The following is a 13,146-nucleotide window of genomic DNA, read 5'->3' on the forward strand; positions in this document are numbered from 1 at the left end:
TCCCTCCCTGCTGTGGTGTACACCCTCCAACTCTGTGAACAAATATCAAGATATACATTTTTGCCAAATCCCAAGCACTTAACCTTACTCTGTCCCCACAATATCTTCAAACCCTTCAGGCTTTAACCCCCTTCCAGTGGTCCTCTCACTCCATCCAATACTTTGGCCTCACCATCACAAACTCGTTGTCCACATGAACTAGAGCTAATTGGCCGCAGTACCGCAGAGAAATATTGGAAGATCTCAGGCATTGGCAACCTCTCCATATTTGATGTCTGGGACGCATCAATGTTGTAAAAGTGAACATTTTACAGCGTTTACTCTACGTCTTTCAATCGCTGCCCACACCTATTCCCACCAATGATATTAAACCGATGGAGGACGATCTACACTCATTTATTTGGCAAGGGAAGAGTCCCCATGTATCTATTGGGTGGTCCACCTACAATACCTCTCTGAGTGGGTTGTGCGTGATAGAAAAAAAACTCAGAGTAGACATGGACAGAGCTGTCTCCTGCCACCCACTATGGGACCTTTGCGTGGCTCCCTAAACAGCTTCGCCCGCTGTGCTTATATTGCCACTCCTACTCGCACAGTGCTGGATATGTTGGACAAACTAGCTCTGACAAGGGGTCTTACCCCACTTCCATCCCCGAACACTATTGCCCGCAATCCTGTCTTTATACTGGCCCTCCCCAGAGACTTTTTTGTGGCTGGGCGCAGGGAGAATGCAGAATTCTGCAAGACCTTTTTCACAGCAAGGCTATCAAGTCATTCAACCAGTGTAAAGCTGAATCCCACCTACCTGAATCCGCCCGCCACCAGTACTTTCAATTGCGGCACTGGGCTCTCCAACACCCCAATGCACAAGCCTGCACCCGCCCTCTCACTCCTTTCGAGATCCATGTTCGAAGCTTTGATGGCACTTGAGGCCATGTGTCCAAAACATATGACGTCCTACAACAATCGTGTCTCATACCCTACCACCTATACCAGTGGAAATGGACTCAAGACGATGCCCCAGCCATCACACAACAACAGTGCGAACAGCTATGGAGGGACATTCTCACAACTTCAAAAGCTGTCCCCAGCAAGACACTGCATATAAGATCATGTTTCAGTGGGATTACACTCTTACACGCCATCTACTCAACGACCTCCTTACTGTGTTGGTGCTGTGGTAAACAAGAGGGCGACTTCCAGCACATCTGGTGGACATGCCCCTCTCTTGCCATTTTTTGGAAGAAGATTCTGAGCCACACCAAGGGCAGTCTGGGATACTCCATGCCTGCAGATTATCATAAAATCATAGTGGGATTACAAGCTCCCTCACTGGCAGAAATGACACACGCAGAATGGTACCTTGTTAGTCACAATACCAGCACAGCAAAACAGCTCATAGCCCAAGCCTGGAAAACCCCCAGTGTTTCCCTGATAGCTTCTTGGTTTATACACCTATGGCACACTATGGCCATGAAACAGATGACACCTAAACTGAACTTTACTGACAGAAAGTTCCTACATTTATGGACCCCCTCATTGACTAAATGGTCCGTCTGGAATACTTGTGCTTTCAACACCCCAGGCTTTGAGCTTTACATTTATTTGACTCTTTTGACTAGGTAGCTCAGGGGCTATTCCTTGACATTAACATCTCCGATCTGGGCCTTCTACCAAGGCCCCCTCCCCTGGCAGACCCTGACTGGGGACCCACTCCCTTTACCTGTTTTTTCATGTCAGCCCACCCCTGCCTCCGCCCGCCAGCCTAATCTCCCCCTCCCCTCCTGATTGCTTACCCACGTTTGATGTACCCCCCCCCTTGTGAGCAGACACCAGTAGATCTAGGAACACTACTCAGGGACTCTCCCAGAGGACCTTATTGTCACTTGTTGATACCCCAAGGACCCCCCTTTAATTCCCTTTTGTTAGAAAGGATAATAGAGTTCTTACATACCTTTATGGTGCCTTATCCACGACTGTACTGTTGATACTGTGCATTTACACACAGTTCTCTGTTTTCGATGATATAATGATATCTTAAAAAAAAGAATGCTAATTTTTTAATTACACAAATCAAAGGAAATAAGAAAGTCAAATCGTCTTGTTATAAACTATGGCTTTTTAAGGAAAGGTGTAGCTGTTTTGAAACAATCTATAGCTGCATGGCTAGTCTCTTGTATTTCTTTGTGCTACTGATTGATAATCAACCTTTACCAGGCAAGCTTAAGGCTCACTCTACAAGAGGTAAAGCAGCAACAACAGCTTGGGTCAGACAGGTTCCAATTCAAGATATCTGTAAGGCAGCTGCAAGGGGATCTATACATATCTTTACAAGACATTATTGTCTAGACACAGACACATAAGCTGAAGCGAAGTTCATTCAAGAAACATTGAGAAATCTATTTAGATAAATACAAATCGTTCGGCTTGGTAGCAACCATTGAACTCGTGTTTTTATGTCTGATTCTATGGTATACACCCGACAGCCACAGTATCGGGTTTTCTTCAGCTTGCTCTCTAGTCAGCATTTAGGACTATTAATTAAGATCCTCCAAAGGAGCCAAAAGGAAAAGGTAAACATACCTTTAGTTCTAGTTCTGCATCATAATTATCTTCATTGAAGTCATAATGTACCCTTCCTCCTACCCAGCTGTCAGAGCATATGTGTTGATCATTTTCCATAAGAACAGAGTCTCACAGGCAAACTGCCACTACAATTCATTGTGGGATGGGGGGTGTGGCCAACTGCCGGGAGATGGCGCACGCTTAATCTCCTAGCTCCGGAGGGGCCGCTAAAACTCATGCAGAAAAGCGTCCCATCTCCGGGCGACAAAGCAACTGAAGGCGACTGATGGGCTGGGTACGGACCCCGGATGCCGCCCGGTCACCGTCCTTGATCAGGGACGTGCGTGGACTGGGGATCGGCCCACCGGCTCCGGGGCGGGCTTGAGGCCTTCCTTGCCGCGCTGAGCCGGGGCCTCGAGTGAAGCCGGGGGTTGCGGCTTGGCCGGCGCGAGCCGATAGAGCAGCCCCGGCTGATTGAATTCTGGTGCGGGGGGCCGGAATTGTGAGGCCTCCCCGGGAGAAGCGGAAGCAGGATAAGGCGACGCCCGGCCCTATGAGCAGTGGAAGAAGTCGGAGGAGCCCTGGGGGGAGGGGGGGGAGTTGCAAGGCCGCCCTTACGCCCGACGGGGACTGGGCTCTGAAGACGGCCCCAAAGGAGAGGAGGAGAGCAGGAGGCAACGCGGAACAGCTATGGGGGCCCCAACAAGACAACACCCCATGGGGGAACAAGTAGAACTCGGAAATAAAAAAATAAAAAAAATTGTAGAAAGGCACTACAGAAGGGGAGTGGCAGAACCCCAAAAACAGAAATAAAAATAATAAAGAAAATAAAAGAGGAAATAGAAACTGCCCAACCTAGAGAGAACGGCTAAGACCCCCTGGGGGCTATTACCGGAGCGGCTGAAGACGGGGCCCAGTGAACGGGCGGGGGTGCAGACTTCTCTGGCACTGCGCCAGCGGGCCCAGCCTGACGCCGGTCTGGGGACCGAGATTGAGCCCGCGCTTGCTGAGACACAAGGCTGCAAGAGAAAGTGAGCCTGAGGAGAGGCTCGGGCCTGCGCCTAAAGGTGCAGTCCTCCCCATCCGCCCCGACCGATGCCCCCCAAGGCCCATCACAAGAAGAAAATTATGGACACTGCATCCCCACCGGCGCGCAAAGAAATGGAAGAACAGCCCCACCTGCAATCCAGCGTCCAGGAAACCATGGACAGAATACTAGGGGCGATTGAAGACATAAAGACTACGCTACAACACGACATCAATCAAGTAGCGGTCGAAGTGGGCCTCCTAAGGGCAGAACACCACAAACTGGCGGATAGGGTCAAGGAAACGGAATCCATATTGGCAATTGTTGGACCGAAACAGAAGGATCTTGCGGCTGAGGTGACTTCCCTGGCTGCTAGAGTAACACTCCTAGAACAAAGAGCCGAGGACGCGGAGGGCAGAAACAAAAGGAACAATGTGCGTGTGGTGGGCCTTCCTGAGGGAGCTGAAGGGACCAACATGGTGGACTTCCTGGAGAAGTGGTTTAGTACAACGGTTGCGCCCGGATGCCTAACTCCCTTTTACACACTGGAACAAGCACACCGAATGCCATCGAGACCTCTTGCCCCCGGTAGGCCACCCAGAGTGGTGATTGCCAAATTGCTGCACTACAAAGACAGAGACACTCTCATTCAGAAGGCCAGAGAGATGGGCCCGTTCAAGGTAGTAAATGGGGAGGTGACGCTATTCCCGGACTATACTCTGGATGTTCAAAACAAGCGAGCCTCATTCCTAGCAGTCAATAGGCCCTCAGAGATGAAGGGATTCAATATTCATTGTTGCATCTGGCCAGACTGAGAGTGATACTGGATGAGAAAACCACTTTCTTCCAAACGCCAGTGGAGGCATGGGAATGGCTCGAGAAGCAGGGGCTCCAGGGGGGAGACCCTTCGGTGAGGGAGCGACTGCGGCCCGGAATCGCCAGGCTCGTGAGACGCGGCGACCTGGGAATCAACCGGGGCTAGCGCCAACACAAACACAAAAGGAAAAAGACAAGAGAGCAGCTCTGGAGGCCCCCCCCTCCCCCCCCCCCCCCGGGGTGGCTCAGGAGAGGACTCAGATGATACAGTGGTGTCTTCGGCTGGGGACTCGACCTGCTCGACACGTGTTCCCAAGGTGACGCCGCGGACTGCTGATGAGCTTGGTTAAGCATTATACGAGTGGACCTGGCGACACGGCACAACAAAAGAACGTGCGGCCCCTCCGGACTTGAACGCCCCCCGAACAAGTACATCGCTGGTCTAGCTAGCCTGGTGAGAACTGTAGCTATATGTTTGAACAAGTTGCACTGTTGCGTGATTTTCTGGGCTACATGCAGGTTAGTAGGTGCCCTGGGGTGGGGGAGTTGGGTTTTACAGTTATCAGTTAACTTGGCTATGTGGGTGGCGTTACACGATAGTAGTAAATGTTTGAACATGGGCAGGAATAGAACGGTAACCAGGGGGAGCCAAGGACGCTATTATCAAATTACTTTATTAAGGTGGCAGAATATAATCTCTTAACATGGAATGTCAGGGGGATGAGCACACCTGCCAAAAGACACAGAGTCCTCACCTACTTGAAGAGAAGAGGGGTGCAGGTGGCAATGCTGCAAGAGACCCACTTGATAGCAGGGGAGGTTGAGAAACTGAGACGCAGATGGAGGGGACAGGTGTTTGCCACAGAGTACTCGGCTTATGCGAGGGGAGCATTGATATGGGTCAGGGCCGGGGTCCCACTGATAATAGACTCATCCAACATAGACCGAGAGGGCAGGTTTGTGGTGTTAGAAGGGAGACTGCATGGTATTCCAGTTGTCGTGAGTTGCATTTATGCTCCCAATCAGGACCAGGTTATCGAGCCACCTCACCCGTCAATGCGCAGGAGAGTTGCTAGTAGAGGGGGGACTTCAATGCAATACTAGACATTAACATGGACAGATCGACCCCGCCGCTGCAGGGCGCAGTGTCCACTAGAACAGCCAAAAAGCTCTGTGAATGGTTGGACTCCTGGGGGCTTGTGGATGTCTGGTGGGAACAACACCCAAGAGAAAGCGACTATTGTTATTATTCAGGCCTCCACCGACTGCACACAAGAATTGATAGAATAACATGCACCACGGGCCTGGCGCGTTATGTGACCCACGCAGAGTACCTTGGCCGCACACTATCAGACCATAACCCCTTGCTGGTGACACTAAGTATTCTGGGGGATAGACCCCCAATACCATCATGGAGACTGTCCCCCACTGCGCTGGAGGATCAGGCGTATACTGAGGCCCTTTGTTTCCACTTGACAGAACACATTAAGATTAATAGCGGATCTACCGCGTCTAGGGCCACAGAGTGGGAAACGCTTAAAGTGGTGGCGAGGGTTTTTTGCCTGGGTCAGTCAGTGGGGGTGAAACGCACACTTGAAAGGGAATTGACCTCCTTAGAGAAGAAAATACACGAATGGGAAGTGAGACGGGATACTGGAGCCCAAGAGAACGAGGAATATAAACGTGCCCGTAGAGTATACTCCCAGATCGAGGCACAGCTTAGGTACCATAGCACACAAAAATACCTAACATCAGTACAATCAGAGGAGGGTAGGTCAGGGATGCTGCTAGCCTGGCTGGTACGCCCGGGCGGAGGGGGAGAACCCATCACAAGTGTACGAGACCAAGAGGGAATTTGCAGGCGAAGCCCAGGCCCAATTAATGAAGCTTTTAGGGGGATATTATATGCACTTGTATAGGAAACCCCACGACCTAGAGGTTGAAGCCTTTCGGGATTTCCTGCAGAGAATCGCTCTCCCGACCTTAGACCCAGAAGGGAGAGATAGTCTAGGGGGTCTGGTAACAGCGGAGGAGATAAGCGAGGCCATATTGCAATTAGCTCCTGGAAAGACCCCCGGTACCGACGGCCTTCCAATGGACTTTTACAAAAAATATAGGACATTGGTAGTGCCCCAACTGGCTGAGGTATACGCGGAGGCTTTGCGCCGAGGAGAACTACCAGGCACACTGCGTGAGGCCTTGGTTGTGCCGCTACCCAAAACAAAAAACAGGGAGGCACCAGTGACCGACTTGCGCCCCTTATCAATGCTGAACAGCGATTTTAAGATCCTCAGTAAGATCATGGCTAACAGATTACTCCCCCGAATGACCACACTAGTGCACGAGACCAAAATGGTTTAGTTCCAGGCCGCAGCACATGGTTGAACTTGAGGTGGATCTTTGCTATTTTACACTTGCCAGCAGAAGAGAAACCACCCACAGGGGCCTTTTTAGCAGTAGATTTCGAAAAGGCCTTCGACTCGATCAGGTGGGACTACCTCAGGGCTGTGATGCTAGAGATGGGACTAGGAGAAAACTGGGAGAAATGGGTGGACCTACTGTACGCCTCCCTGCTAGCTAGGGTGAAGACAGGCAGAACAATATCTAATACATACCCGGTATATCGAGGAACCAGGCAGGGATGCCCCTTATCCCCGCTGCTGTTTGCCCTGGCAATTGAGCCCCTAGTGGCCAAACTGCGACAGGATGGAGTCGGTAAAGGAATTAACTGGGGCCCAGTCGAGCATATTATTTCCCTATACGCAGACGACATTTTGGTGTACTTAAGAGACGGACCCAGTGGCCTCCCGTGGGTTTTAAAGAACCTAGAGGACTTCGGGGAACTATCGGGACTTTGCCTTAATTGAGGCAAAACATTTGTATTCCCTATACTGCCAAATAAAGTGTGCCTCGAAACGTGCCCAAGAGATGTGAGTTGGGCCCGCGGACTTTTAAATATCTGGGTATCCAGATATTTCATGAGCTGACCGACTTCTGGGATGGCAACCTGGGTAGGGCACTCCGGTCACTGCGTGCCTCGGTTGGGTTCTGGCGATCACTGAAACTAACAACAATGGCCAGAGTGGCATTGTCTAAAATGGTGATGCTTCCCCGTCTCCTATACTTCTTTGCTAACATTCCGTTATGGGTCCCCCCTGCATGGTTTCGTGAATTGAACGCTCTGCTTCGGGAATTGATATGGGATGAGGGGCGTAGGCGCACAGCACTGTCGACTATGTGCAGACCGACGCAAGCGAGGGGCCTGGGGCTCCGGACTTTGAGGCACATTACTTGGCATCCCAACTACAGTGGGTGGCAGTGGGCAGGGGGCAGTTGGACCTATTTAACTCCCATGGCGCATTGGACATAGACCGAATAATAGCACATATGATAGGGAAGAAGCTTTCCCCCCTTGGGGACAACTTAATGACTAGCACTGCGTCAGCGTGCTGGAAAAGGTGTATGAGTAGGACTGGAGTTGGTCCACCCTACTCTCCGGCGCTGCCAATTCCGGTCTTAGGGGCGGAGCCGAAAGGAACTAGACCTGGGGGACAAGAGTTTGGCACATGGACGGATGCAGGAGTTACGACGGTGGGGGAACTCTTTAGGGAAGGTAAGCTACAGAGCTTCACTGAATTGGTGGGAAAGGGGATCCCTCAGGGTCAATTTCTTATGTACAGGAGACTAGTGCACACTCTGAAGGACCACTGGGATACGATTAATGCGGAACCCAGGGTTCACGGAGTATTACACGTCCTGCTAACTTCGGGGGAAGAGTCCCAATTGATTACGAAAATATACCGAGCCCAAATAGAAGCTGCATTAGATCCCATGCGCGCGCTAAGGGAGAGGTGGGAGAAAACAATCAGGCATGAGCTAACTGAGACAGACTGGAACAGAGCTCTGGCTTATCCCCGGAGAATCTCGCGTAATACCCGGTTACAATATATCCACTATAACTACTTGCATAGAACATATCTTACCCCTCACCGACTGTTCCGCATATATGGGGGGTCCCCCAGGACTTGCCCCAGATGTGGCAGCTGCGAGGCAGACTTTGACCACATGATGTGGAAATGCGAAGTGTTACAGCTGGGCTGGAAGGCAGTTATAGAGCACATGTCAGGATTATATGACACGTTACTGCCGTTCACCCCCGATGTCTGTCTGTTGGGTCTAAAGATGAATACGCCACAGGGGAAGATTGGGGGTCGCTTCCTGGATCTCGCCCTGGCCCTCTACAAGAGATTAATCACAAAGGGTTGGAAGGCTTCTAACCATCCCTCACTGGCTGAATGGAAAAGCGACGTCGCAAGGTGGGCCGGGGCGGAATTACAGGTTTTAAAGACTGAAGAGACAAAAGGGGTCCGGCAGACTCCCATGGCCCCAGGGTGGGAAGAACTAATGATGAACTGGGTTGCCACAGGAGAAAGACCACTAACTCCTAACACAACACCAACAGAAGCAGAAATCTAAGTGAATACAGAAAGTAGACAGGGGATTCCCCCAACAATACCACTAACGAGAATGTGGAAAACATCAATGAAAAAACTAGTAAAGAACGCAGTCAGCTCATGACACGCCACAGGGAACAGCCCGGAGATGAGTACAATTGCACACAGAGAGCAGTAGAAAAATACATGAGAAAGGTTGGCAGTCCCCCCCATGTAAAACTCCCTCAGGGAATTACCCTCGCCACCCAACACTAGTACCATCAACAAAAAGCCATCAAGTGTGTATACAGTTTAATATTAAGTTGAAGCTGTTATATGTGCATGGAAAACGAATGGGTAACAAAGAGCAACAAGGAACCAGACACCCATGGAAATCACACTAGGACCATAAAGCTAGCAGATAACAAAGATTGATAAAGTCCTGGGTGAGCGTTAAACCATGACATAAGATATTTATAAGCACAGGTTAAATGTTGTATCATTTTAAATAATATGTATAACAAGAATAAGATGTTCCCAACAATGTAATTATGTGATGTAAACAGCGAATTGTTAATAAAAATATATTTAAAAAAAAATACAATTCATTGTGGGATGGGGTGCCTCTGGGGTTCTTAAAGGAACAGGCTTCTCCTACCCTCTGCCAGTGTTAGCCTTTCAGGCTGCATTCTCTCCTCATACTTCTGGTACAGGGGTGGCTTTTCCATGACAAAGTGTTCATTCAAAGCTATTTAACAGCTTCAACTATTTGTTCAACAGCATTTAGAAGGAACATTACACCTCTGACAGACTAAACTGAGGCTATATGGAAAATTAATTTAAGTAATGGACACTCTTCAATTGCAATTTCCTCAAGATTTAATTATTTTAAAGAAGGTGTCCTGGGGTCCACGCAGGCTGTGGGGGATTATTAATGTTTATAGCTTCAACTAAGATACCTACAGTGCAGGACTAGTACTACAGGTATGTAACTTTTCATCTGCTTCATGCGTAAAATTAAATTCCATCGTTGGTTTGGTACATTACACATACATGCCTAGGCTTTTTACAATAAAAGTATAACCTTTTTTATACAGTTAGAGAGCTTAAACTTCCCTTTGGTATCCTAGCCCTTTCATACAATAACAGCAGATGTTCCCATTACCCATCTCAGTACTTTTGTAAAATAAACAAGTCGGGCCTTAAAGTCTAACGTGTGTAATGCAAAAATATTGCGCACCAAAGCAAAATCAACAAAGGGAAATTGTCAGTTCAGTGAACCAGAGCATCCACTCATAATCCAGTTGACGCATGTAATACTAAATTATATTCAAATTACACACATTTGTATACACTGTAGTCCCAATACAAGCCAACTGGAACATGAACACTTATCTCATTGGCTTTGTTTACATCTCAATGGCACCTAACTTCTCAATAATGTCTTTCGTAAATGGTGCATTTATTAACAGGGATCTGGTGTGTTATATATTTTATTTAGGTTCCCTGTTGGCTGTTGGTTGTACTGATGGAAGCGTGTACATTCTTGATTCACTGACACTCGAAGATGAGTGCCCAGAACCTTTCCAGTACGCCCAGGGAACAATAACTCACATGAGCTTCTCCTACGACTCCCAGTATCTGGCAACAGCTGTGAGTATTTCAAAGTCTCTTCATTCAAAACATTTTTCATGCAGTACACTGTGGCACAAAACCATGCATGTGGATCTGTTGATGCAAAGGTGACAGCATTGACTTGCTACAAATAGATGGCATGGAAACATTCCAGGAGACTGGTCCCTCTTCCTGCAATAGTTGTGCCCTCTGATTACAAGTTTTCGTAATGTTGTTTTAGGATATGTGTATTTGTAAAGCACACTTTTATAAGTTCTCATAATGTTATATCATATTATGTGTATTTTGTAAAGCACACTATCACCAACGAGGGTATGCTGGCGCTGACCAGGTGTGTGTGCCTAGGACTACCTATGGTAGGTTGGTTAATTGAAAAGCAAATAAGAGAGGAGGAGGCTCTGATGTGGAGTGGGAGGTTGTTCTACATTTTAGGATGTAAGCGAATGCGCATCCTCCTGATCTGCTTCAGTGTATGCCTGGAATGTTGTCAAGTAGGAGTCTATATTGTTGATAGAAGGAGATGCAACTGTTCAGGTAGGTGGGCTGAGTTGTGGAGTGCCTTGAATGTGTGTGTGAGGAGTTTGAATTGAGCGTGTTTCTGTATCTGAAGCCAGTGCAGCCCCGTAAGATGTGGTATGTAATGTAAGGTCTGTGTGGCAGGTTGAGGATGAGCCTGGCTGCAAAGTTCTGGATAATCTGTAGTCTTCTAATGTGTTGCCTGGTGATCCTGGTATAGAGGGTGTTCCAACTTGCTGATAATCTGGAAGTAAGTGACAGTTTTTCTTGTGTTGGTTGGGAGCCATTTGAAGATTTTCCTCATCATCCTCAGGGTGTGGAAGCCAGATGCAGTAACAGCATTGACTTCTACAGTCATGGCCACTTTGCTATTATTTCAAGGTTACTAGCATGGGTTCTGAGTGTGCGTCCAAGTTCGGTCGGCCACCAGCTGGAGTCCCATGGTAAGGTGTTCTTGCAGAAGATCATTACTTTTGTCTTGCCGGTGTTGAGCTTGAGACATTTGGCTTCCATCCAGTTAGCGACTTTTGTCATGTAGGCGGTGAACTGCTGTCTTGTGTTGAGGATCTTCCCTGAGAAGGAGAGTATGAGGTGCGCATTGTCTGCATAGGAGAGGATGTTGATGTGTGTGTGTGGATGTCATTGGCCAGAGGGATCATGTATGTGTTGAAGAGGGTGGGGCTGAGCAATGAACTTTGAGGGACTCCGCAGATGAGTTTGCAGTGTTTCGAGGAGTAGGGTGTGCTATACGTTAAGAAGGAGCAGATCCAGCGGAGAGAGGGTCCTTGGATGCCAATCTTGTGCAGGCACCTGATGAGGATGGGGTGTGAGACAGTGTGAAGTGCTGCAGAGAGGTCCAGGAGAATAAAGGCTGACGTGTCTTCTCTGTCAAGGATCAGGCGGATGTTGTCTGAGGCGGTAATGAGTGCTGTTCCTGAACTGTGATTTGACCTGACTCCAGACTGCGTGGCATCAAGGAGCTGGTGGTTGCTGAGGGGGGTCAGTGAGGCGTTGGTTGATTAGTTTCTCCTAGACCTTTGCTAGGTGTAGGTGGAAAGCGTGACTGGGTCACTGGGTGGTTTCTTGAGCAGGGGTATGACGGTGGCAAGCTACCAGGTGTCTGGGAATGTGGCTGAGTCGATAGAGGCATTGAGGACTGATGTTAGGGCTTCACTGATTGGTAGGCGTCCTTTGGTGAAGGTGTGGCAGGAGCAACGGTCAGATGGAGCTCCTGAATGGATGGTCCTCATGGTAGCAGCGATTTCGGCAGTCGTGACAGCAGGCTACGAGGTCAGGGTTTGTTCATTGGCCATGATGGGGAGTTGAGTTGCAACAGTAATGGAGTCTGGTTGAGGGTTGAAGTTGCTGTATATGAAGGTGATGTTGTTATAGAAGAATTCTGAGAGCTTGTTGGAAAGGTTTTAAAAGGGTGTGATGTTACTGGAGGCAGCAGAAGACCTGGTTAAATTGTTGTTGATGGTGAAGATTTCCTTGCTGCTATTAGTACTGGTGGCAGTGTGATCTGCAAGAGCTGTGCACTTTGTGTTCTGTTTCTGCTGGTAGTATTGTCTTAAGGCTGATTTGAAGATGTCTTAAAGTGTCTTCGCTTGTTCACTATTTGCGCTCCAGTTTCTTGCAGTGGTGTTTAGTCAGCCTGATTTCCTTTGTGTATCATCTGGCCGCTGGTCTTGTTCTTGCCTTTGGGTTGCACTTGAGGGGAGCCAAGGTGTTAGTGCACGCAGTGATCCAGCTGTTGAGGTTTTAGGTGACTTTCAGCAAGTCGCTGGTGTGCTCAGGACGATGTTTGGAGATGGTAGAAGCCTACTACTCTTCTGAGGTTTTTTTGTACCTCCGGTTGCTGTCATGATAGGTGCAGGATGGGTATACTGAAACTGACATGGAGGTGGCCTGCCCATGCCATTGTTGCTGGCTTGTTGACTGTGATGCTGCAGATGGAGGGAAAAATCGGGTCCAGTAGATGTCCAGCGGTTTGTTACTGGGCTGGGTGAGGACAAGGTTTGCAAGGTTTCCTTGAGGGGCCATAGAGTTAGGCCAGTGCAGTCTTCTATGTAAAAGTTAAGGTCACCGAGGAGGATGGAAGTACTGGCTTTGATGATGAGGGGTGCCACGAAGTCTGTGATGTTGCTGGCGAAA

At 48.8% G+C, this 13,146-nt stretch overlaps 1 protein-coding gene across 2 annotated transcripts in view; it reads left to right on the forward strand.

Moving 5' to 3' along the window:
• CFAP251 (cilia and flagella associated protein 251) overlaps positions 1–13,146 on the forward strand; it is a 410,814-nt gene that overhangs the window by 202,086 nt on the left and 195,582 nt on the right. For both annotated transcript variants that reach the window (XM_069214923.1, XM_069214922.1), the window contains exon 13: positions 10,343–10,494. In XM_069214923.1, the coding sequence (XP_069071024.1) occupies positions 10,343–10,494 (152 nt within the window). The remainder of the gene's footprint in view (positions 1–10,342; positions 10,495–13,146) is intronic.

The sequence above is a fragment of the Pleurodeles waltl genome, chromosome 11 (assembly GCF_031143425.1).
Source record: "Pleurodeles waltl isolate 20211129_DDA chromosome 11, aPleWal1.hap1.20221129, whole genome shotgun sequence".
Lineage (NCBI taxonomy): Eukaryota > Metazoa > Chordata > Amphibia > Caudata > Salamandridae > Pleurodeles > Pleurodeles waltl.